The sequence below is a fragment of the Salmo salar genome, chromosome ssa15, assembly GCF_905237065.1.
Source record: "Salmo salar chromosome ssa15, Ssal_v3.1, whole genome shotgun sequence".
In the NCBI taxonomy this organism is placed as follows: Eukaryota; Metazoa; Chordata; class Actinopteri; order Salmoniformes; family Salmonidae; genus Salmo; species Salmo salar.
In genome coordinates this window covers 80061725-80086923 of record NC_059456.1, presented here as the reverse complement: position 1 = coordinate 80086923, position 25199 = coordinate 80061725, and the positions used below count along the sequence as shown (strand labels likewise).

Sequence of the window (25199 nt, the reverse complement as noted above, 5' to 3'; positions counted from 1 at the left end):
GCTTCATGAAATGGGTTTCCATGGCCGAGCAGGCGTACACAAGCCTAAGATCACCTTGCCCAATGCCAAGCCTCGGCTGGTGTGGTGTAAAGCTCGCTGCCATTGGACTCTGGAGTAGTTGAAACGCGTTCTCTGGAGTGATGAATCACACTTCACCATCTGGAAGACTGATGGACAAATCTGGGTTTGGCGGATGCTAGGAGAACGCTACCTGCCCCAATGCATAGTGCCAACTGTCAAGTTTGGTGGATGAGGAATTGTGGTCTGCGGCTGTTTTTGTTTTTCATGGTTCATGGTGTTTAAAGAAAAAGACGATGACGTTATTTTATGTTTTTGAATAATAAAAGAAAAACATTTGCTTTATAGGTAATGCATGATCTTAGGGTGGCAACACACATTCTAAGGGATTTCATTATTTTTAACCAAATGTTGCAATTGCAATTTGACTTGTGATTTAGAGCAAAACACTTGGGTGAACTGGAAATAGAACAATTATTCAAATTCTATGGTTGGAATATAATAGTGTGCACTTTGAATACAGTTTGACATGACAACAAATTAAAATGCCAGGTAGGCGTTATTGTGACAGGGTAGGAACCAAAGGGTTGACAAGTGTTTCCTACTGGACCCTATAATCTTTGGCTACATTGAATGTTTTCTTTTAGCTACTTCATGTAGCTGACATATTCTTGCTTCGCGTATTCCTCTTTGATTTAGAAGATACTGTTCCAGAAATAACATGCAGATGTACAGTACCATTCAAAAGTTTGGACACATCTACTCATTCAAGGGTTTTTCTTTATTTTTACTATTTTCTACATTGTACAACTATGAATTAACACATATGGAATAATGTGGCAACTTTGTGGCAACAGTTTGGGGAAGGCCTTTCCTGTTTCAGCATGACAATGCCCCCATGCACAAAGTGAGGTCCATGCAGAAATGGTTTGTCAAGATCGGTGTGGAAGAACTTGACTGGCCTGCACAGAGCTCTGACCTCAACTCCATCGAACACCTTTGGGATTATTTGGAATGCCAACTGCGACCCAGGCCTAATCACCCCACATCAGTGCCTGACCTCACTAATGCGCTTGTGGCTGACTGGAAGCAAGTACCCGCAGCAATGTTCCAACATCTAGTGGAAAGCCTTCCCAGAAGAGTAGAGGCTGTTATAGCAGCAAAGAGGGGACCAAATCTATATTCGTACCCATGATTTTAGAATGAGATGTTCGATGAGCAGGTGTCCACATACACTACCTGACCAAAAGTAACTCCAAATTAAGCGAATAGGAGGACCTGTTTCTTTAACTTCTCAACACAGAATGTGCCAAAGGGTTGTGGAATAACAACAAAATGTGGAATAAGTCAAGGGGTATGAATACTTTCTGAAGGCACTATATTTCTCTCTCATGGTCTACATTGACTAATGTAAATATTGCACATTTTAAATCGTTATAATTCTCCCTCAAATCCTTGGGAGAAAATATCATTTTAGTTTATTCAGCTATGTTCAATTGTATTCTTCATACTATAAAATGCCACAGAATTCTAAGAAAATCTTGTCTGCTAAATGAACTAGTGTAGTCCACAGCCATATGGTATTGCCAGATCATGGCCTAACATAAGGACAACTCAGAGTATGCTATTCTGTTCTTCTGAAATAGACTACATTTTCTTCATATCATGTTTTTTTGAACCTGTCTAAAATAAATGATGTATTTATTGTGATGGTGTAGGCTATATTACATGGATTTATTATACTTTTAAAAATGTAGATGTTCCAAAGGTCTGCATTAGTGGCTTGTAGACTATGCGTGAAAGCTAGGAGATGCAAAATGTGTTTGTTAATTAACGGTCAATTACTGTGAGAGCACCCGTTATTTGCTTGACAATCACCAGCTGACAAAATTTCATGACCGCCACAGCCCTACTCCCTGACCAATGTCCTTCTTGCCTGGTTGCTCCGTTTGGTCAGATGGCCAGCTCTAGGCAGAGTCTGGGTAGTTCCATATTTGTTACATTTCCCAATGATGAAGACCACTGTGCTCCTGGAAACTTTCAACACTAGAAATTATTTTATACCCTTCCCCAGATATGCTCTATGGACAGTTCTGTGGACTTCATTGAATAGTTTCTGCTCCAACATGTACTGTCAACTGTGGAACCTTATATAGACAGGTGTGTTTCTTTCTAAATCATGTCCTAACAATTGAATTGGCCACAGGTGGACTCCAATCAAGTTGTAGTGACATCTCAAGGACGATCAATGAAAATTGGAGTGTCATATACAAAGGGGTGTGAATACTTAAGTAAATGTGATTTCCTTTCAGTAAATGTGATTTCCTTTCCAATAAATGTGCTAACATTTCTAAAAACATGGTCATTATGGGGTATTGTGTGTAGATGGGTCTAAAAAAAATCTAAATTGTTTTAATTCAGGCTGTAACACAACAAAATGTGGAATAAGTCAAGGGGTATGAATACTTTCTGAAGGCACTATATTTATCTCTCATGGTCTACATTGACTAATGTAAATATTGCACATTTGAAATCATTATAATTCAAAAAGTATAAATAGTATCAAATCTGTATATAAGCAATCTAAGTAGGGTGAGTCTGAACATCTCAACGTTGGTTTGGTGTTTAACTTAAATGTTGAAAGAGGAAATAGATGTAGAATGCTAGATTTTTTTTTACCATTGAAGTTTATTGCCCCTTTCTGCCATTGAATTGCATTGGGAGCTCATTTAAATATTATTGTAGTACAAAAGTATAAATGCTGTCAAAAATATTTTCTCAAGCAATCTAAATTGGGACAGTGTACACATTTGGAAGTTGGTTTTGTGTTAACAACTTAAAACGTTTAAGCGCTAGAGTGACCCAAATAAATCAAATAATAATAATAAGACTGTAAGAAATCTAGAGTTGTGCTTGGCTTCAGCAAGCACATCTAATTATAGACATCTATGTTTGGGCCAAATATAGGCCTGTCAGGACTGGACCTGTGTGGATGTTGAAATCAGGGCCAGTCCAGACTGGACAAAATCTGAACCAAACATAGATGGCTATGATTGGTTCATGCTTTGTCTGGTCTGGACCAAAAATAACTGTCCTTGGACGTTGAAATCAAGGCCGGTCTGTACTGCACCAAAAAAAGACATCCAAAAGACGTTGCTGACGGTTAATGCTTAGTAACACATAACAATCTTTTCTCACAACTCCTGTGTGCCGTTGTAGGTCGACACCCACATCCATGCTGCTGCCTGCATGAACCAGAAGCACCTACTGCGCTTCATCAAGAAGTCTTACCAGGTGGACGCTGACCGTGTAGTGCAAAACATAAAGGGCAAAGATGTGACCATGAAGGAGCTGTTCGCCAACCTCAAGCTGCACCCCTATGACCTCACTGTCGATTCCCTGGATGTGCACGCTGTGAGTCATACTGCTAGCTAGTTTAGCGATCAAAGGGGGAAAAGCAGTCCTGTGACCACAGGGCAAGTGCGCTCCTACCTCCTGTGTCATATAGGTCCAGACCTCTTGGCAGAAGTCGTAGAAAGCTTACATAGTAAGCTGTATACGGTGAAACTATGCAGCTTTGATATTTTGATACTTTTTCCAATGTGAACACTCCTTGGTCTTACGTGCTTCTCTCTCGCTCTTGTCTTAAGGGCAGACAAACCTTTCAGCGTTTTGACAAGTTCAATGCTAAGTACAACCCTGTGGGAGCTAGCGAGCTGCGTGACCTGTACATGAAGACAGAGAACCACATCAATGGAGAGTACTTCGCCAGGATCATTATGGTTAGACTCAGCTATGGCTTAGTTAGTTCCCTTTTGTAAACATCGCTTGATTACAACCAGCTGATTCTATATTTTTCGCACCCAGGAAGTGGCCTCTGATCTGGAGGATGCCAGGTACCAATACGCAGAGCCCCGTCTGTCCATCTATGGCTGCAACCCTAATGAGTGGACCAAGCTCTCAAGCTGGTTCAACAAGCACAGAGTCTTCTCCCCTCAACTCAAGTGGATGATTCAAGTGCCCAGGATCTAGTAAGTTGTATCTCTACCCTTTTTGCACCCTTTGGCAAGTTTGGCAAACTCAGTATAAAATTCGACTCTTTTATGGGTACTTGGCCCTCCAAGTAAAAATAAACAATATTTTTTTAAATGGCTCTCTAAATAATGAAATGTGTACATTTAGAATAAGGTCTGAAGAACATGTTTATTACCATGGCATGTCATGTTTGTAAACTACTAACTGCTCATTCTCTGTACTTCCACCTCAGTGACATCTTCAGAGGCAGGAACTTCGTGCCCCACTTTGGAAAGATGCTGGAGAACATCTTCCTGCCTGTTTTCCAGGCCACCATCGAACCCCACGCCAACCCTGAGCTCAGCATCTTCCTCAAGCATGTGAGTGAGACTGGCATAAGGAACCAGGGATAAAGGAGGTTTACATTTTAAAGCTGCAATATGCAACTTTTTGTGCAACCTGACCAAATTCACATGTGTGTTATAGATCTGTCATTCTCATTTAAAGCAAGTCTAAGAAGTGGTAGATATGTTCTATGTGCACTATTTCTGCGCTTACCTTTCTCAAGTTTTGTTTTTTGTGTCTTTTACTTTCGGTTTTGTAAATCAGCTTCAACCTGAAAGTACAATATTTATGGTTATGGAAAATATATTTCACAGCGTTTTAGATGTTACAATGATTCTCTACACTATACTTGCTTGTTTTGTCACACAAACTGAAATTAGGCAAACTATTCAAATTTTAGCAACCAGGAAATGGCGGAGCGATTTCTGCATAGTTAATACTTTCAAGGGGTAGTTCACTCAAATGTCCTAATTCATGATTGTTCCCCAGCCTTGATGGAAATGTTATCAGAAGGTAGGAATTTGAGTTAAAATGTTTGACATTTTAACTCAAAATGTTTTTGACATCTTTTCTTCATATATCATACCAAACTTTTTTTTTTTTTAAGTGATTGAAATGAAGAAAAGAAATTGAATAGGAAGGCAATCTCTTCGTTCTCCATCTTCCTCTGCTCTGTAGGTGACAGGTTTCGACAGTGTGGATGACGAGTCCAAGCACAGTGGTCACATGTTCTGCACCAAGAGCCCCAAACCAGAGGAGTGGGACATTGTCAAGAACCCCTCCTACACGTACTACATCTACTACATGTATGCCAACATCACTATGATCAACCAGCTCCGCAAGTGAGTATCGCATGTCAAATCACAACCCACTGGGCACACAATGGTTGAACCAAAATGGAATAGACGTTGAGTTGACATCTGTGCTCAGTGGGAATCCACACGTCCTTCAAGAAATTGTTGCATGAAAAGTAAAATTCAAACATGATACACTCATATCATTGTTTGTGTTGTGTTTTTGTTTGCTTTCTAGGGCTAGGGGAATGAACACCTTCCAGTTCAGGCCCCACTGTGGAGAGGCTGGAGCCGTCACCCATCTGCTGGCCTCCTTCATGACAGCTGACAACATCTCTCACGGCCTCAATCTCAAGAAGGTCCGTAGCCTCTCCAAACAAAATGGCCTCTGTTTCTTTGACACTATCAAAACCTTAACACATTACACAACTAACTCCTGTGGTCCTAATGTTGACGTTTGTATCTAACCCTCCCACTCAACAGAGCCCTGTGTTGCAGTACCTCTACTTCCTGGCCCAGATTCCCATTGCCATGTCTCCACTCAGCAACAACAGTCTGTTCCTGGAGTATGCCAAGAGTCCTCTTCTGGAGTTCCTCAAGAAGGGCCTGATCGTCTCCCTGTCCACGGATGACCCCATGCAGTTCCACTACACCAGGGTGAGGCCAGACTGGGAGCCCGTCTGATAGTGTGTGTGTGTTGTGTAGAAAGATATTTACCTGTTTTGGTGCGCTCTTGGTTATTGTTGGTGCATTATGCGCCAATCAACTGGCCCAAGGTTCCATTCAGTTCAAAATGGTAATGACTGATTTTTAAGCTGATCCTAAATCAGTTATAGAGAGTAATTGAGACGCCAAGCTTACTCTGCTCTGACTGTGTGTCCTCAGGAGCCCCTGATGGAGGAGTACGCCATTGCAGCCCAGGTGTTCAAGCTCAGCACCTGTGACATGTGTGAGATCTCCAGGAACAGTGTGCTGCAGAGCGGCTTGTCTGATGAGGTAAAAAACACAAGAGACGACAAACAGGATAGACAATATACTACCTCATAGACCCAGAATTTAGCCACACTTTGTAAGACCTGAACCGTTATTATTTTACACAAAAACATATTTTGTTACATTACAATCTACATTAAAGTATGAGTTCAATCATAGTATAGACTAGTTGGATGACAGCACTGTAATAGACTGCCATCGCTAATTGCCATCATAACATCTTCAGCACCAAAACGTGTTGCCTTGGTTTCTTTCTACAGGAGAAGACTCACTTCCTTGGTCCCGACTACCTGAAAGAGGGCCCTGAGGGCAATGACATACGCAAGACCAATGTCGCCCAGATCCGTATGGCCTATCGTTACGAGACACTGTGCTATGAGCTCAACCTGATTAAGGAGGGTCTGAAGACTGAGTGAACAATCTGAGATGTTATGTTTTATGGTGATGGCCCCTGCTAAATGTACCGACTATTTAAGACAACCTTCTTGTGTACTGGCGTTCCCTCCATGGCAAACCACAATCTATTTATTAGAATAGGTATTAGTGTCATCTGGTGGCTGTGTGCAACTAATATCAATTTAACACAGTTTGCATATAGTGATTGGTCAGTGCTGTCCAGGATCTTTGGGACTTCCCTACTCTTAACCATAACCCTTACAAATGTCAACTTCAAAGGGGTATGGACATCACAAGGATACCAGATAGCACAGACCTATAATGATAATCCTGTTTGTGTCTGTTGTATTCCATCTTTTTATTTGATTGGTTTCACTGGCCTTGTACTTGTTTGTGTGAAAACAATTATTCTTTCTAGATGTGTCATATTGTGGGGGACACAATTGCAAGAATGATTTGAAATAAATAAATGTTAAAATAAATATCATTTGATTTCTGTATTAATATTTTTTGCCAAACCAAACCACGACAGAATTGACTTGCTGAAATGTATGCCCTTGCCCTGTCTGTTGCTTATTTCTGAGTGGATGCAAATGACATCTTCCTGTGATTGTGTCAATTGGCCTTCTCCTACAAATCAAGACATCCATTCGTTGGATGAGACAGCAGGAGTTGACGACGCCTCTTAGCTCACAGGATTAATATGGAGCCCCCTGAAAAGTTTCTCACTTGCTTCGAGTTGTACCACTAGCTAATATCTCGGTGCCTGCTTAATGTTATTCCTTACTGTCCAAGACTGGTGAACGGTAGTTGGAAGTTAATAGACGTTTTTGCTCTTAAAAGAAGACATGTTGGGGATAGCTAGCTACAGCTAGCTTTAGCGGCTAATCAGCTAAAGGGGAATGTGTGGCAACTAACTAGTGCAATGGAACGCCCGATTTGGAATTCGTCGTGATTTCCTACTGCGAGAAACACTTGTAATGAGTCAACTAGGACGAAGATTAATGCTAATATTGATGTCTAAAACCAACCACTACAAACAGGGAACAGGTCTAATTTTCCGTTTACGATACGTTTGGCTATTAAAGAAGTTGGGATTGCTGCAAGCGACCTTGAGAGAAACTAATCGGAGGTGGGTAATACATATCGCTACGATTCAATGGATTAAAAACAAATCATTTGCTGTCTGAGATTAGACATTTTGGTTGGTGTCCCACGCTGTCTGGCCTCACATCCCATTTACTGATTTATCTACAAGTTATCAGTAACTTGTTATAACGTGTTGCATTGATTACACATTTGTCACAATCAATGAATTTAACATGAATCTGCTGGTTTAATTGAATGTTCTAACCTCGTGCATGGCATTATTTGTTGAGTTAATCTAGCCTACTACTCAAATTAATTACATCGGTTGATTAGGCCAATCTTAATTGGATGTAAACAGGACAGTTAATCTCTAAGTATATTTACAGATATATTGTGGCAGGGGTGAGATCAGCACCACTATAAGAATTAAAATACATTCCACATGACCTAATATAAACTGCATTGAGTGTTTACTGAAACAACCCATCACTCCTTACCCCTGTTGTACCCCACCTAGGGCAAGTTTTGTCATGCAGCAATTCTTGACGAGGGCGGTTTATGGTTGTTTTGAAGGAGCAATTAGGTATCATTTATGTTGGTAAGTGATGACGGTTATTTGGGTCTTGATGATCCCTGTTTGGATTCTACTGGAGTAACATTGTTGTTTGAGTTCCACTGCAAGTTTTAAAGGTACCCTGGAATGACAAAATGTCCATCCTTCATGATGGTTCAAACCCCCCAGACTCCTTTTGAATGGGGGAAAAACCAAGAGGTTGATATGAGTAACTTAATCTAATTATAGCTGGTAAACAATACTGAAACCAAAGCTTCTAAATGGGTGCAAGTCTCCCAAACTGTAATTATGGACAGTCTGCTGATCCTTTGTTTCTTAGTCTCAGGAAACAGACTAGGCCTTCCTGCATAACACACACAAATAAAGCAAGTGGGTCAGAGTAATAAGTGACAGTTTAAAGTGTAGGATGGGTCCTGGCTATGAGATTCCACTACATACATTGGATTTAGGTCAAACCAAACAAAAGCATCATTTGTGGAGCCTGACTGACCTGTCTCTGGTCAAATGTATTCCCCTGCACCGTCCTAGCTGGAATGCAGCACATAGAATCATTATTATCATGAGCATCACTGGAATTTCACCATGTCTCCTTTCTCTAAATGCTTTCAATGTGATGTGCATTGTGTCTAAGTGCTTTGCTTCCAGTAAACAGTACTGTAAAGGAAGCAGGAACAGGAGTTTTAATATATTTAGGCAAGATTTCACATAAGGACTTGGGCCTCTCCATACAGTTTGGATGGTGCATACAATGAGGGGGCTGTGCAAGATCATAAATATCAGTATTGCATGCCAAACTGTTCAGTTGTAGTTTTAGCTCAAGCTAAATGCATTATGGAGTAATTCACTGTGAGGGACTCAAAATGTCAATGTTTCAATAGTCTGTTCCTATCAAGTAATCTACTAGGCCTAAATTAATTTAGTTAAGAGTTTACGGCCATATAGAATATATTTTACAGTAATAAGACATCACTGTGGCTGTGATGTGGATTTACTGGAATCCTTCATAATTTATCTTAATTGTTTGTGCATGGGAATGCATCAGTGCTCCAATCTTCAGTTAATGTTTATGGCGCTTAGGCCTAGGCATTCTGAAGTCCAAGATAAAAATACTTGGAATACCCGTCCTGGCATCTTTCCTGATCTACTGAAAGAGACTTTTTGAGATGAGAGTAAATTAGATTTAATGTTTTAATCTATCATGGTGTTCTGTAATAGGACAGCTGTGGTCAAGGATGGGACAGGGGGATAGCCAACTCTGCTGGGGGGGGGCAGGCAGGCAGACTTCACTCTGGCTGCACAAAGCTCCTGTGCCTTGTTCCTGCCGTTGTCTTATTTTCTCCTCTGGGTTTTATTTTTGGCTACTGACCTTGACAGGAGCCTGTCCATCCTTTCCAGCTTCCTCTGGCCAAACACATCCCGTACGCCTTCCACTGCCTCAGGAGTGTGCTGTTGAAAGATACAGTGCCTTCAGAAAGTATTCATACCCCTTGACTTATTCCACATTTTGTTGTGTTACAGCCTGAATTCAAAATAGATTAACATTTAAAAAAATCACTCACCCATCAACACACACAACCCCATAATGACAAAGTGAATACATGTTTTTAGAAATGTTGCAAATGTATTGAAAATTAAATACAGAAATCTCATTTACACAAGTATTCTCAACCCTTTGCTATTACACTCCAAATTGAGCTCAAGTGAATCCAATTTTATTTGATCATCCTTGAGACGTTGCTACAACTTGATTGGATTCCACCTGTGGCCAATTCAATTGTTTTGGACATGGTTTAGAAAGAAACACACCTGTCTATACAGTTGAAAGTGCATGTTGGAGCAGAAACTATACCATGAAGTCCAATGAACTGTCTGTCGATCACAGAGAGAGAATTGTGATGAGGAATATATCTGGGGAAGGGTATAAAACAATTTCTAGAGTGTTGAAAGTTTCCAAGAGCACAGTGGTCTTCATCATTGGGAAATTGAGAAAATATGAACTCCCTAGACTCTGCCAAGAGCTGGCCTTTCGACCAAACTGAGCAACTGGGCAAGAAGTACATCTCAGAAAGTTTTAAACTGTCAAGAGGAGTAAAACAAGGTTGTCCACTATTGGCATATCTATTAATTATTGCCATTGAAATGTTGGCTGTTGAAATCAGATCCAACAATAATATATTAAGGGATTAGAAATCCAGGGCTTAAAAACAAAGGTGTCATTGTACGCTGATGATTCATGTTTTCTTTTAAATCCAAAATTAGAATCACTCCACAGCCTCATAGAGGATCTAGATACTTTTTCTAACCTCTGGATTAAAGCCAAATTATGATAATACGTGTTGGATCACAAAAAAAATACAACTTTTACATTACCGTGTAGTTTACCAATAAAATGGTCTGATGGGGATGTGGACGTACTCGGTATACATATACCGAAAGAAAGAAATGATCTCACTCTAATACATTGTTATAGGAAGTTAGCAAAAATAGATACGTTTTGCTACCATGGAAAGGAAAATACCTCTCTGTTTGTGGAAAAATCACCCTCATTAACTCTTTAGTCATATCACAATTTACCTATTTGTTTATGGTTTTGCCTACACCAAGAGATCTGTTTTTTAAATGATAAGAGTAAAAAATATTCAATTTTATTTGGAATGGCAAGCCAGACAAAATTAAAAGGGCCTATTTATATAATGAATATAAATTTGGAGGGCAGAAATTATTAAATATTAAAGTATTAGACCTCTCACTAAAGGTCTCAGTCATACAAAAGTTATACTTAAATCCAAACAGGTTCTCTAGCAAATTAGTATGAATGTCTCACCCCATGTTCAAGAATGGCCTTTTTCCCTTTATTCAGATTACAACCTCTCACTTTCGGTTATTTGAAAACGAAATAATCTCCAAAATATCGTTATTTTTTAAATAAGCCATAGAAAGACAGAACAAATAATACAACAAACATTGTGGTTAAACTCAATTATACTAATTGATTAATGAAAACTTATTTTTCAATAACATTTAAAAAAAAGTTATCTTTGTAAATTATATCATAAATAGGACTGGTGGAGTTATGTCACACATGCAGCTAACACAGATATATGGAAATGTCTGCTCTACCCAAAATTACAACCAAATAATTGCAGCATTACCGCAAAAATGGAAGAGGCAAGTAGAAGGGGGGGAAAGTAAGCAACTTGTCTATTGGCCCTGCATTAAAGACCAAATTGCTTAAAGAAAATTGTGACAAAATGTATACCAGTTTCATTTAAGGACTTAAAAATTGACAGCTGTGCCATTATAAATTAAAAAATAGTTGGGAAGAGATTTTCGATGTACCGATTCCATGGCACAAACTTTGAATTTTTCAATAATGTGTGTGTTATTAGTTTAAGCACACTTTATTTGTCTATTGTTCTGACTTAGATGAAGATCAGATCAAATTTTATGTCAAATTTATGCAGAAATCCAGGTAATTACAAAGGGTTCACATACTTTTTCTTCCCACTATGTATATATACACTGCTCAAAAAAATAAAGGGAACACTTAAACAACACAATGTAACTCCAAGTCAATCACACTTCTGTGAAATCAAACTGTCCACTTAGGAAGCAACACTGATTGACAATAAATTTCACATGCTGTTGTGCAAATGGAATAGACAACAGGTGGAAATTATAGGCAATTAGCAAGACACCCCCAATAAAGGAGTGGTTCTGCAGGTGGGGACCATGGACCACTTCTCTGTTCCTATGCTTCCTGGCTGATGTTTTGGTCACTTTTGAATGCTGGCGGTGCTTTCACTCTAGTGGTAGCATGAGACGGAGTCTACAACCCACACAAGTGGCTCAGGTAGTGCAGCTCATCCAGGATGGCACATCAATGCGAGCTGTGGCAAGAAGGTTTGCTGTGTCTGTCAGCGTAGTGTCCCGAGCATGGAGGCGCTACCAGGAGACAGGCCAGTACATCAGGAGACGTGGAGGAGGCCGTAGGAGGGCAACAACCCAGCAGCAGGACCGCTACCTCTGCCTTTGTGCAAGGAGGAGCAGGAGGAGCACTGCCAGAGCCCTGCAAAATGACCTCCAGCAGGCCACAAATGTGCATGTGTCTGCTCAAACGGTCAGAAACAGACTCCATGAGGGTGGTATGAGGGCCCGACGTCCACAGGTGGGGGTTGTGCTTACAGCCCAACACCGTGCAGGACGTTTGGCATTTGCCAGAGAACACCAAGATTGGCAAATTCGCCACTGGCGTCCTGTGCTCTTCACAGATGAAAGCAGGTTCACACTGAGCATGTGACAGACGTGACAGAGTCTGGAGACGCCGTGGAGAACATTGTGCTGCCTGCAACATCCTCCAGCATGACCGGTTTGGCGGTGGGTCAGTCATGGTGTGGGGTGGCATTTCTTTGGGGGGCCGCACAGCCCTCCATGTGCTCGCCAGAGGTAGCCTGACTGCCATTAGGTACCGAGATGAGATCCTCAGACCCCTTGTGAGACCATATGCTGGTGCGGTTGGCCCTGGGTTCCTCCTAATGCAAGACAATGCTAGACCTCATGTGGCTGGAGTGTGTCAGCAGTTCCTGCAAGAGGAAGGCATTGATGCTATGGACTGGCCCGCCCGTTCCCCAGACCTGAATCCAATTGAGCACATCTGGGACATCATGTCTCGCTCCATCCACCAACGCCACGTTGCACCACAGACTGTCCAGGAGTTGGCGGATGCTTTAGTCCAGGTCTGGGAGGAGATCCCTCAGGAGACCATCCGCCACCTCATCAGGAGCATGCCCAGGCGTTGTAGGGAGGTCATACAGGCACAGGCACATACAGACTCCGTCTCATGCTACCACTAGAGTGAAAGCACCGGCAGCATTCAAAAGTGGCCAAAACATCAGCCAGGAAGCATAGGAACTGAGAAGTGGTCTGTGGTCACCACCTGCAGAACCTCTCCTTTATTGGGGGTGTCTTGCTAATTGCCTATAATTTCCACCTGTTGTCTATTCCATTTGCACAACAGCATGTTAAATTTATTGTCAATCAGTGTTGCTTCCTAAGTGGACAGTTTGATTTCACAGAAGTGGAGTTACATTGTGTTGTTTAAGTGTTCCCTTTATTTTTTTGAGCAGTGTATATTAGTTGCAAATACATCTCTCTCTCGCTCTATAATTTATATAGTATATATAGTGTATATATATACATAAATAAACTCAGCAAAAAAAGAAACGTCCTCTCACTGTCAACTGCGTTTATTTTCAGCAAACTTAACATGTGTAAATATTTGTTTGAACATAAGATTCAACAACTAAGACATAAACTGAACAAGTTCCACAGACATGTGACTAACAGAAATGGAATGTGTCCCTGAACAAAGGGGGGGTCCAAATCAAAAGTAACAGTCAGTATCTGGTGTGGCCACCAGCTGCATTAAGTACTGCAGTGCATCTCCTCCTCATAGACTGCACCAGATTTGTCAGTTCTTGCTGTGAGATGTTACCCCACTCTTCCACCAAGGCACCTGCAAGTTTCCGGACATTTCTGGGGGGAAGCCCTCACCCTCCGATCCGACAGGTCCCAAACGTGCTCAATGGGCTTGAGATCCGGGCTCTTCGCTGGCCATGGCAGAACACTGACATTCCTGTCTTGCAGGAAATCACGCATAGAACGAGCAGTATGGCAGGTGGCATTGTCATGCTGGAGAGTCATGTCAGGATGAGCCTGCAGGAAGGGTATCACATGAGAGAGGAGGATGTCTTCCCTGTAACGCACAGCGTTGAGATTGCCTGCAATGACAACAAGCTCAGTCCATTGACCCTGTGACACACCGCCCATCCGACCATCACCCCTGGTGAGACAAAACCGCGACTCGTCAGTGAAGACCACTTTTTGCCAGTCCTGTCTGGTCCAGTGACAGGTTTGTGCCCATAGGTGACATTTACATTTAAGTCATTTAGCAGACGCTCTTATCCAGAGCGACTTACAAATTGGTGCATTCACCTTATGATATCCAGTGGAACAACCACTTTACAATAGTGCATCTAAATCTTTTAAGGGGGGGGGTTAGAAGGATTACTTTATCCTACCCTAGGTATTCCTTAAAGAGGTGGGGTTTCAGGTGTCTCCGGAAGGTGGTGATTGACTCCGCTGTCCTGGCGTCGTGAGGGAGCTTGTTCCACCATTGGGGTGCCAGAGCAGCGAACAGTTTTGACTGGGCTGAGCGGGAACTGTGCTTCCTCAGAGGTAGGGGGGCCAGCAGGCCAGAGGTGGATGAACGCAGTGCCCTTGTTTAGGTGTAGGGCCTGATCAGAGCCTGAAGGTATGGAGGTGCCGTTCCCTTCACAGCTCCGTAGGCAATCACCATGGTCTTGTAGCGGATGCGAGCTTCAACTGGAAGCCAGTGGAGAGAGCGGGGTGACGTGAGAGAACTTGGGAAGGTTGAACACCAGACGGGCTGCGGCGTTCTGGATGAGTTGTAGGGGTTTAATGGCACAGGCAGGGAGCCCAGCCAACAGCGAGTTGCAGTAATCCAGATGGGAGATGACAAGTGCCTGGATTAGGACCTGCGCCGCTTCCTGTGTGAGGCAGGGTCGTACTCTGCGAATGTTGTAGAGCATGAACCTACAGGATCGGGTCATCGCCTTGATGTTAGTGGAGAACGACAGGGTGTTGTCCAGGATCACGCCAAGGTTCTTAGCACTCTGGGAGGAGGACACAAGGGAGTTGTCAACCGTGATGGCGAGATCATGGAACGGGCAGTCCTTCCCCGGGAGGAAGAGCAGCTCCGTCTTGCCGAGGTTCAGCTTGAGCTGGTGATCCGTCATCCACACTGATATGTCTGACAGACATGCAGAGATGCGATTCGCCGCCTGGTTATCAGAAGGGGGAAAGGAGAAGATTAATTGTGTGTCGTCTGCATAGCAATGATAGGAGAGACCATGTGAGGATATGACAGAGCCAAGTGACTTGGTGTATAGCGAGAATAGGAGAGGGCCTAGAACAGAGCCCTGGGGGACACCAGTGGTGAGAGCGCATGGTGCGGAGACAGATTCTCGCCATGCCACCTGGTAGGAGCGACCTGTCAGGTAGGACGCAATCCAAGCGTGGGCCGCGCCGGAGATGCCCAACTCGGAGAGGGTGGAGAGGAGGATCTGATGGTTCACAGTATCAAAGGCAGCAGATAGGTCTAGAAGGATGAGAGCAGAGGAGAGAGAGTTAGCTTTAGCAGTGCAGAGAGCCTCCGTGACACAGAGAAGAGCAGTCTCAGTTGAATGCCCAGTCTTGAAACCTGACTGATTAGGATCAAGAAGGTCATTCTGAGAGAGATAGCAGGAGAGCTGGCCAAGGACGGCACGTTCAAGAGTTTTGGAGAGAAAAGAAAGAAGGGATACTGGTCTGTAGTTGTTGACATCAGAGGGATCGAGTGTAGGTTTTTTCAGAAGGGGTGCAACTCTCGCTCTCTTGAAGACGGAAGGGACGTAGCCAGCGGTCAAGGATGAGTTGATGAGCGAGGTGAGGTAGGGGAGAAGGTCTCCGGAAATGGTCTGGAGAATAGAGGAGGGGATAGGGTCAAGTGGGCAGGTTGTTGGGCGGCCGGCCGTCACAAGACGCGAGATTGACGTTGTTGCCGGTGATGTCTGTTGAGGACCTGCCTTACAACAAGCCTACAAGCCCTCAGTCCAGCCTCTCTCAGCCGAGTGTGCGTTCCTGGTGTAATTCGGGCAGTTGTTGTTGCCATCCTGTTCCTGTCCCGCAGGTGTGATGTTCGGATGTACCCATCCTGTGCAGGTGTTACACGTGGTCTGCCACTGCGAGGACGATCAGCTGTCCGTTCTGTCTCCCTGTAGCGCTGTCTTAGGCGTCTCACAGTATGGACATCGCAATTTATTTCCCTGGCCACATCTGCAGTCCTCATGCCTCCTTGCAGCATGCCTAAGGCACGTTCTAGCAGATGAGCAGGGACCCTGGGCATCTTTCTTTTGGTGTTTTTCAGAGTCAGTAGAAAGGCCTCTTTAGTGTCCTAAGTTTTCATAACTGTGACCTTAATTGCCTACCGTCTGTAATCTGTGTCTTAGCGACCGTTCCACAGGTGCATGTTCAGTAATTGTTTATGGGTCATTGAACAAGCATGGGGAACAGAGTTTAAACCCTTTACAATGAAGATCTGTGAAGTTATTTGGATTTTTACGAATTATCTTTGAAAGACACAGTCCTGAAAAAGGGACAGGTCTTTTTTTGCTGAGTTTACGTACATACATACATACATACATATAGTTGAAATCTGAAGTTTACATACACCTTAGCCAAATACATTGAAACTACGTTTTTCCCAATTCCTGACATTTAATCCTAGTAAAAATTCCCTGTCTTAGGTCTGTTAGGATCACCACTTTAGTTTAAGAATCTGAAATGTCTGAAATAATAGTAGAGAATGATTTATTTCAGCTTTTTATTTATTTCATCACATTCCCAGTGGGTCAGAAGTTTACATACTCTCAATTTGTATTTGGTAGCATTGCCTTTAATTTGTTTAACTTGGGTCAAACGTTTTGGGTAGCCTTCCACAAGCTTCCCACAATAAGTTGGGTGAATTTTGGCCCATTCCTCCTGACAGAGCCGGTGTAACTGAGTCAGGTTTGTAGGCCTCCTTGCTCGCACACACTTTTTCAGTTCTGCCCACAAATGTTCTATAGGATTGAGGTCAGGGCTTTGTGATGACCACTCCAATACCCTGACTTTGACACAACTTTGGAAGTATGCTTGGGGTCATTGTCCATTTGGAAGACCCATTTGCGACCAAGCTTTAACTTCCTGACTGATGTCTTGAGATGTTGCTTCAATATATCCACATAATTTTCCTGCCTCATGATGCCATCTATTTTGTGAAGTGCACCAGTCCCTCATGCAGCAAAGCACCCCCACAACATGATGCTGCCACCCCCGTGTTCTTCGGCTTGCAAGCCTCCCCCTTTTTACTCCAAACATAATGATGGTCATTATGGCCAAACAGTTCTATTTTTGTTTCATCAGACCAGAGGACATTTATCCAAAAAGTATGATCTTTGTTCCCATGTGCAGTTGCAAACCGTAGTCTGGCTTTTTTATGGCGGTTTTGGAGCAGTGGCTTCTTCCTTGCTGAGCGGCCTTTCAGGTTATGTCGATATAGGACTCGTTTTACTGTGGATATATATACTTTTGTACCTGTTTCCTCCAGCATCTTCACAAGGTCCTTTGCTGTTGTTCTGCGATTGATTTGCACATTTCGCACCAAAGTACGTTCATCTCTAGGAGACAGAACGCGTATCCTTCCTGAGCGGTATGATGGCTGCGTGGTCCAATGGTGTTTATACTTGCGTACTATTGTTTGTACAGATGAACGTGGTACCTTCAGGCGTTTGGAAATTGCTCCCAAGGATGAACCAGACTTGTGGAGGTCTGCAATATTTTTTCTGAGGTCTTGGCTTATTTCTTTTGACTCTGCCTTTAAACAGCTTGAGAAAATTCCAGAAAATGATGTCATAGCTTTATAAGTTTCTGTTAGGCTAATTGACATCATTTGAGTCAATTGGAGGTGTACCTGTGGATGTATTTCAAGCGAAGAGGCACTGAGTTTGAAGGTAGGCCTTGAAATACGTTCACAGGTACACCTCCAATTGACTCAAATTATGTCAATTAGCCTAACAGAAGCTTCTAAAGCCATGACATCATTTTCTAGAATTTTCTCAAGCTGTTTAAAGAACAGTCAACTTAGTGTATGTAAATCTCTTACCCACTGGAATTGTGATACAGTGAAATAATCTGTCTTTAAACAATTGTTGGAAGAATTACTTGTGTCATGCTCAAAGTAGATGTCCTAACCGACTTGCCAAAACTAGTTTGTTAACAAGAAATGTGTTGAGTGGTTGGAAAACAAGTTTTAATGACTCCAACCTAACTGTATGTAAACTTCTTACTTCAACTCTACATACATACATACATACATACAGTCGTGGCCGAAAGTTTTGAGAATGACACAAATATTAATTTCCACAAAGTTTGCTGCTTCAGTGTCTTTAGATATTTTTGTCAGATGTTACTATGGAATACTGAAGTATAATTACAAGCATTTCATAAGTGTCAAAGGCTTTTATTGACAATTACATGAATTTGATGCAAAGAGTCAATATTTGCAGTGTTGACCCTTCTTTTTCAAGACCTCTGCAATCCACCCTGGCATGCTGTGAATGAACGTCTGGGCCACATCCTGACTGAACGCAGCCCATTCTTGCATAATCAATGCTTGGAGTTTGTCAGAATTTGTGGGTTTTTGTTTGTCCACCCGCTTCTTGAGGCTTGACTACAAGTTCTCAATGGGATTAAGGTCTGGGGAGTTTCCTGGCCATTGATGTTTTGTTCCCCAAGCCACTTAGTTATCACTTTTGCCTTATGGCAAGGTGCTCCATCATGCTGGAAAAGGTATTGTTCATCACCAAACTGTTCCTGGATGGTTGGGAGAAGTTGCTTTCGGAGGATGTGTTGGTACCATTCTTAATTCATGGCTGTGTTCTAAAGCAAAATTGTGAGTGAGCCCACTCCTTTGGCTGAGAAGCCACCCCACACGTGAATGGTCTCAGGATGCTTTACTGTGGGCATGACACAGGACTGATGGTAGCGCTCACCTTGTCTTCTCCGGACAAGCTTTTTTCCGGATGCCTCAAACAATCGGAAAGGGGATTCATCAGAGAAAATGACTTTACCCCAGTCCTCAGCAGTCCAAGCTCTGTACCTTTTGCAGAATATCAGTCTGTCCCTGATGTTTTTCCTGGAGAGAAGTGGCTTCTTTGCTGCCCTTCTTGACACCAGGCCATCCTCCACACCTGCCTGCTGCCATTCCTGAGCAAGCTCTGTACTGGTGGTGCCCCGATCCCGCAGCTGAATCAACTTTAGGAGAGGGTCCTGGCGCTTGCTGGACTTTCTTGGGCGCCCTGGAGCCTTCTTCACAACAATTGAACCCCTCTCCTTGAAGTTTTTGATGATCCGATAAATGGTTGATTTAGGTGCAATCTTACTGGCAGCAATATCCTTGCCTGTGAAGCCCTTTTTGTGCAAAGCAAAGATGACGGCACATGTCCTTGCAGGTAACCATGGTTGACTGAGGAAGAACAATGATTACAAGCACCACCCTCCTTTTGAAGCTTCCAGTCTGTTATTCAAACTCAATCAGCATGACAGAGTGATCTCCAGCCTTGTCCTCGTCAACACTCACACCTGTGTTAACGAGAGAATCACTGACATGTCAGCTGGTCCTTTTGTGGCAGGGCTGAAATGCAGTGGAAATGTTTTTGGGGGATTCAGTTCATTTGCATGGCAAGAGGGACTTTGCAATTAATTGCAATTCATCTGATCACTCTTCATAACATTCTGGAGTATATGCAAATTGGCATCATACAAACTGAGGCAGCAGACTTTGTGAAAATTAATATTTGTGCCATTCTCAACTTTTGGCCACGATTGTACATTCATTCACTCACTCACTCACTCACTCACTCACTCACTCACTCACTCACTCACTCACTCACTCACTCACTCACTCACTCACTCACTCACTCACTCACTCCCAGTCAAAAGTTTTAGAACACCTACTCATTCAAGGGTTTTTCTTCAATTTTACTACTTTCTACATTCAAAAGGCACTCGCACATCTGAGCTATCTTTGTTGCAGGTGCATGGTGACAGATGAATAAGATGAGAAAAAAGAAGAAACCCACACTAGTATCACTGCTCTTTAATAAGCTTTACGTATCGGCCTCACGGCCTTCATCAGAGTTTTTAAATTGTAGAATAATAGTGAAGACATCAAAACACATGGAATCATGTAGTAAACCAAAAAGTGTTAAACAAATCAAAATATATTTTATATGTGAGATTCTTCAAATAGCCACCCTTTGCCTTGATGACAGCTTTAAACACTCTTGGCATTCTCTCAACCAGCTTCAGATTAAATGCTTTTCCAACAGTCTTGAAGGAGTTCCCACATATGCTGGGCACTTGTTGGCTGCTTTTCCTTCACTCTGCGGTCCGACTCATCCCAAACCATCTCATTTGGGTTGTGGTTTGGGGATTGTGGAGGCCAGGTCATCTAATGATGCAGCACTCCATCCCTCTCCTTGGAAAAATAGCCCTTACACAGCCTGGAGGTGTGTTGGTTCATTGTCCTGTTGAAAAACAAATGATAGTTCCACTAAGCCAAAACCAGATGGGATGGTGTATCGCTGCAGAATTTTGTGGTAGCCATGCTGGTTAAGTGTGCCTTGAATTCTAAATAAATCACAGCAGTGTGACCAGTAAAGCACCCCCAGACCGTAACACCTCCCCCTCCATGCTTTACGGTGGGAAATACAAATGCGGAGATTATCCATTCACCCACACCGCGTCTCACAGACACAGCAGTTGGAACCAAAAATCTCACATTTGGACTCCAGACCAAAGGAAAAATTTCCACCAGTCTAATGTCCATTGCTTGTGTTTCTTGGCCCAAGCAGGTCTCTTCTTCTTATTTGTGTCCTTTAGTAGTGGTTTCTTTGCAGCAATTCAACCATGAAGGCCTGATTCACACAGTCTTCTCTTAACAGTTGATGTTGACATGTGTCTGTTACTTGAACTCTGAAGCATTTATTTGGGATGCAATTTCTGACGCTGGAAACTAATGAATTTATCTTCTGCAGAGGTAACTCTGGGTCTTCCATTCCTGTGGCGGTTCTCATGAGAGCCAGTTTCATCATAGCGCTTGATGGTTTTTGCGACTGCACTTGAAGAAACATTCAAAGTTCTTGAAATGTTCTGTATTGACTGACCTTCATGTCTTAAAGTAATGACGGACTGTTGTTTCTCTTTGCTTATTTGAGCTGTTCTTATCATAATATGGACTTCGTCTTTTACCAAATAGGGCTATCTTCTGTATACCACCACTACCTTGTCACATAACAACTGATTGGCTCCAACACATTAAGAAGGAAGAAATTCCACAAATTAACATTTTAAGAAGGTACAACTGTTAATTGAAATGCATTCCAGGTGACTACCTCATGAAGCTGGTTGAGAGAATGCCAAGAGTGTGCGAAGCTGTCATCAAGGCAAAGGGTGGCTATTTGAATAATCTCAAATATAAAATATATTTTGTGTTTAAGACTTTTTTGGGTTACTACATGATTCCATATGTGTTATTTCATAGTTTTGATGTCATCTATATTATTCTACAAACACTTGAATGAGTAGGTGTTCTAAACATTTTGACCGGTACTGTATATATTTGCAAAAAATATATGGGGGATTAGAAGTGATGCAGACTTGTATGCCGTTAAATCTGTGGAAAGACTTGATGATTGCTGTTCTCCACCACTCCCCATTTAATTTAACAGAGCTTGAGAAAATATGCAAGGAAGAATGGGAGAAAATCCCCACGTCCAGCAAAGCTAATACAGACATTCCAAATCTGAAATTGGCTCCACAGGTGCCTCTCCAAAGTATTGACTCGGGTGTGAATACTTATGTAAATGAGCTTTTCTGTATTTGATTTTCAATAAATTTGCACAAATTTCTAAATACATGTTTTTACTTTGTCATTATGGGATATTGTGTGTAGGTGGGTGAGATTATTATTTTTTTGAAATCCATTTTCAATTTGGGCTGTAACAACAAAGTGGAATAAGTTAAGTGGTATGAATACTTTCTGAAGGCACTGTAATAGTGTCATCATCCTCAATAGATACTGCTCTCTCTTCAGAGTGTTGTCTTGACTTGTTTTGAAGTGCTGATGGATGAGTAATAACTTTTGTGTCCTTTGCAGGTCCTTCTTTATGAGGAGGAGAGGGAAAAGAGCAGTCACTGACCCTGTTTAACGGAAGAGGGGTTTAAAAGTAAAAAGGAAACTATAGAAGACCCCTGTGGATCTCTTTGCTTTCCATAGGCTACTGTGGTTAAACCAGTTGTAGGACAGACTCACTGTTTTTAACAGTGTGTCTATACACCGGGAGGGTCCTCATGTCTCCACCAACTATGCAGTGAGGGTGAGCTGGCAGTGTGCCCCCTCTCACCATGCTGGCTCTGGGCATAGAGCAGGGGAAAGGTGGAGGGGGACGGGGCCGGGCTACTGTGGCTTGGCAGGCCCCATCCTCAGTGAAGTCTCTAACCCAGGACCCAGGGAGGCCTACTGTGGCCTGGCAGGCCCCCTCCTCAGGGAAGCCTCTAACCCAGGACCTAGGGAGGCCAGGCCTCAACATCAGGCAGAAGATTTCCCAGTGGGAAGGCCTCTGTCAACCAAACAGTGATGGGCAAGCCGATAGGGTCAAAGCGCATGCACCAGTTGTATCCCGATCTCTTTCAGGGGATGTCCTGGGTAACGGAGTATGTAGCGACAGTTTGAGAGGTGGACCTCACGGCAAAGCCAACCTCTCTAAAGCCAGAAGCCTGGGTTTGGATTTCAGGGAAAACTTACAAGCACGGGGCAGACACGAGGGCATTGGCAGAAAGTCGGATGCCCCTCAGAATCACTCCTGTTTCAGTAAGACTTCAACCACAATACCAGTGTCCAAGCCATTCACAGCGCCTTCGCAAACTCTTACAACAGACACTACAAACATCTTCCAAGTAGAAAGGATCATCCCCACCAATGGTGAACTGAAGGTGGGTAATGTGTTGGAAGTTAAGTGGACCAAACCCCTATGTCTGTCAGTGGATGACCATGGAGAGAGCCTGCCACCAGGGAATTTCTACACCTCAAGGGGCTTCTGGCGGAGGCTGGAAGGAGATGTGTTGTTCTGGGAGAAGGGAAGAAATACCTCAGCAGAGCCTCAGAGTGTTGTGGGTCCAGCGACTCGCCCTCCACCAAAACCACAACGGACATTTCAGTATCGGGGAGCGGACAGCACCCCAGCAAACTGGGTCCAATGGGACAGCAGGATTCCATCTGCCAACCAATCCAACACCAAGTGCAGTGGCATAGCCCAAACACCTAGCTTCCCAGCACCCCTGTGTCCTGTCAGCCGTGGCAATGGGTTTTCCAGACACAGAAAGAACAGGTAAGTTCATGATACTGACACCTCTAGTATAGAGAAGGTTTGGTTTACCATTTTAAAACAGAACATTTTGGGCATTTTACTTTTGCAATGGCTTTAGTCAAGGGAAAATCTGGTTGTTTGTTATACAAAAACATGTTAACAATTATTTGGTGAAAGTCTTTCTCTGTCCTGAGCTATTGCACTCACATACAGTGTCCTTAGTTGTAAATTGTTTTATGTTAAGTTTTAGAGGCAAAGTTTGAGTGAGAGAAGGGTCAGTCTAGCATTTGGTCGGCCTCCATGTGTGATGACACAGTCTTTGGCAGCATTGCAGACTATTGTCTGGATATGGCCTACTTCCAGAACAGCCAACTGTCCAGCGGTCACGTTTGTTTTGACACACACACCAGCTCTCACATTGAATTCCACTAATGTAGTCTCCTAATTTTTCTATCAGTTTGTATTCTCTATGAGTGCAATTCCATATGAACACACAGTAAGGTTTCAAAGGACACCAATACTGGCTTTGTAGCATCTACTGATTTATCGTTGTAGTATCTTAAAACCTGTTGTGGATAGGGGGCAGTATTTTCACGGCCGGATGAAAAAAACGTACCCGATTTAATCTGGTTACTACTCTACTAGAATATGCATATAATTAGTAGATTTGGATAGAAAACACTCTAAAGTTTCTAAAACTGTTTGAATGGTGTCTGTGAGTATAACAGAACTCATATGGCAGGCAAAAACCTGAGAAGATTCCAAGCAGGAAGTGGCCTGTCTGTGAATTTGTAGTCCTTCTTTTGCATCTCCATCGAAACTACAGTATCTGAGCTGTTACGTGACATTTTCTAAGGCTTCCATTGGCTCTCTAAAGCCTTCAGAAACCGTATTGAAGCGTCTCCTGTCTCTGGGCAGATAATAGCAGCTCAGTTTGTCAGTGGACTGCCTGGTGACAAAGCGATTGGAGATGCGCATTCACGAGATCACGCCATTTTTTATTTTCCTCTTTGAATGAATACAACATTGTCCGGTTGGAATATTATTGCTATTTTACGAGAAAAATAGCATAGGGTTTAAAATTGATTTTAAACAGCGTTTGACATGCTTTTAACTTCTCTAGGGCCGGCGGGACGAAATCGTCCCACCTACGTAACAGCCAGTGGAATCCTGTGGCGCGTTATTCAAATACCTTAGAAATGCTATTACTTCAATTTCTCAAACATATGACTATTTTACAGCATTTTAAAGACAAGACTCTCGTTAATCTAACCACACTGTCTGATTTCAAAAAGGCTTTATAACGAAAGCAAAACATTAGATTATGTCAGCAGAGTACCCAGCCAGAAATAATCAGACACCCATTTTTCAAGCTAGCATATAATGTCACAAAAACCCAGAAGACAGCTAAATGCAGCACTAACCTTTGATGATCTTCATCAGATGACACACCTAGGACATTATGTTATACAATACATGCATGTTTTGTTCAATCAAGTTCATATTTATATCAAAAACCAGCTTTTTACATTAGTATGTGACGTTCAGAACTAGCATACCCCCCGCAAACTTCCGGTGAATTTACTAAATTACTCATGATAAACGTTCACAAAAAGCATAACAATTATTTTAAGAATTATAGATACAGAACTCCTCTATGCACTCGATATGTCCGATTTTAAAATAGCTTTTTGGTGAAAGCACATTTTGCAATATTCTAAGTAGATAGCCCGGCATCACAGGGCTAGCTATTTAGACACCCAGCAAGTTTAGCACTCACCAAAGTCAGATTTACTATAAGAAAAATGTTATTACCTTTGGTGTTCTTCGTCAGAATGCACTCCCAGGACTTCTACTTCAATAACAAATGTTGGTTTGGTCCCAAATAATCCATAGTTATATCCAAATAGCGGCGTTTTGTTCGTGCGTTCAAGACACTATCCGAAA

The 25199-nt window shown here is 42.6% G+C and overlaps 2 protein-coding genes across 4 annotated transcripts in view; both read left to right on the top strand.

Annotated features, from left to right (window-relative positions):
• The window catches only part of ampd1 (adenosine monophosphate deaminase 1), a 32670-nt gene extending 25628 nt beyond the window's left edge, over positions 1–7042 (top strand). The window contains exons 8-16 of the mRNA NM_001141677.1: positions 3238–3432; positions 3669–3800; positions 3886–4049; positions 4286–4412; positions 5056–5219; positions 5410–5530; positions 5655–5828; positions 6057–6167; positions 6425–7042. Coding sequence (NP_001135149.1) covers positions 3238–3432; positions 3669–3800; positions 3886–4049; positions 4286–4412; positions 5056–5219; positions 5410–5530; positions 5655–5828; positions 6057–6167; positions 6425–6580 — 1344 coding nt within the window. The 3' untranslated portion in view covers positions 6581–7042. The remainder of the gene's footprint in view (positions 1–3237; positions 3433–3668; positions 3801–3885; positions 4050–4285; positions 4413–5055; positions 5220–5409; positions 5531–5654; positions 5829–6056; positions 6168–6424) is intronic.
• A 147-nt stretch (positions 7043–7189) lies between these two features.
• The window catches only part of LOC106572026 (DENN domain-containing protein 2C), a 42648-nt gene continuing 24638 nt past the window's right edge, over positions 7190–25199 (top strand). Inside the window, exons 1-3 of one of the 3 annotated variants that reach the window (XM_014145729.2) lie at positions 7190–7692; positions 8167–8247; positions 22043–23273. In XM_014145729.2, the coding sequence (XP_014001204.1) occupies positions 22291–23273 (983 nt within the window). In that variant the 5' untranslated portion in view covers positions 7190–7692; positions 8167–8247; positions 22043–22290. The remainder of the gene's footprint in view (positions 7693–8166; positions 8248–22042; positions 23274–25199) is intronic. The other 2 variants (XM_014145727.2, XM_014145730.2) reach the window with 2 other exon arrangements.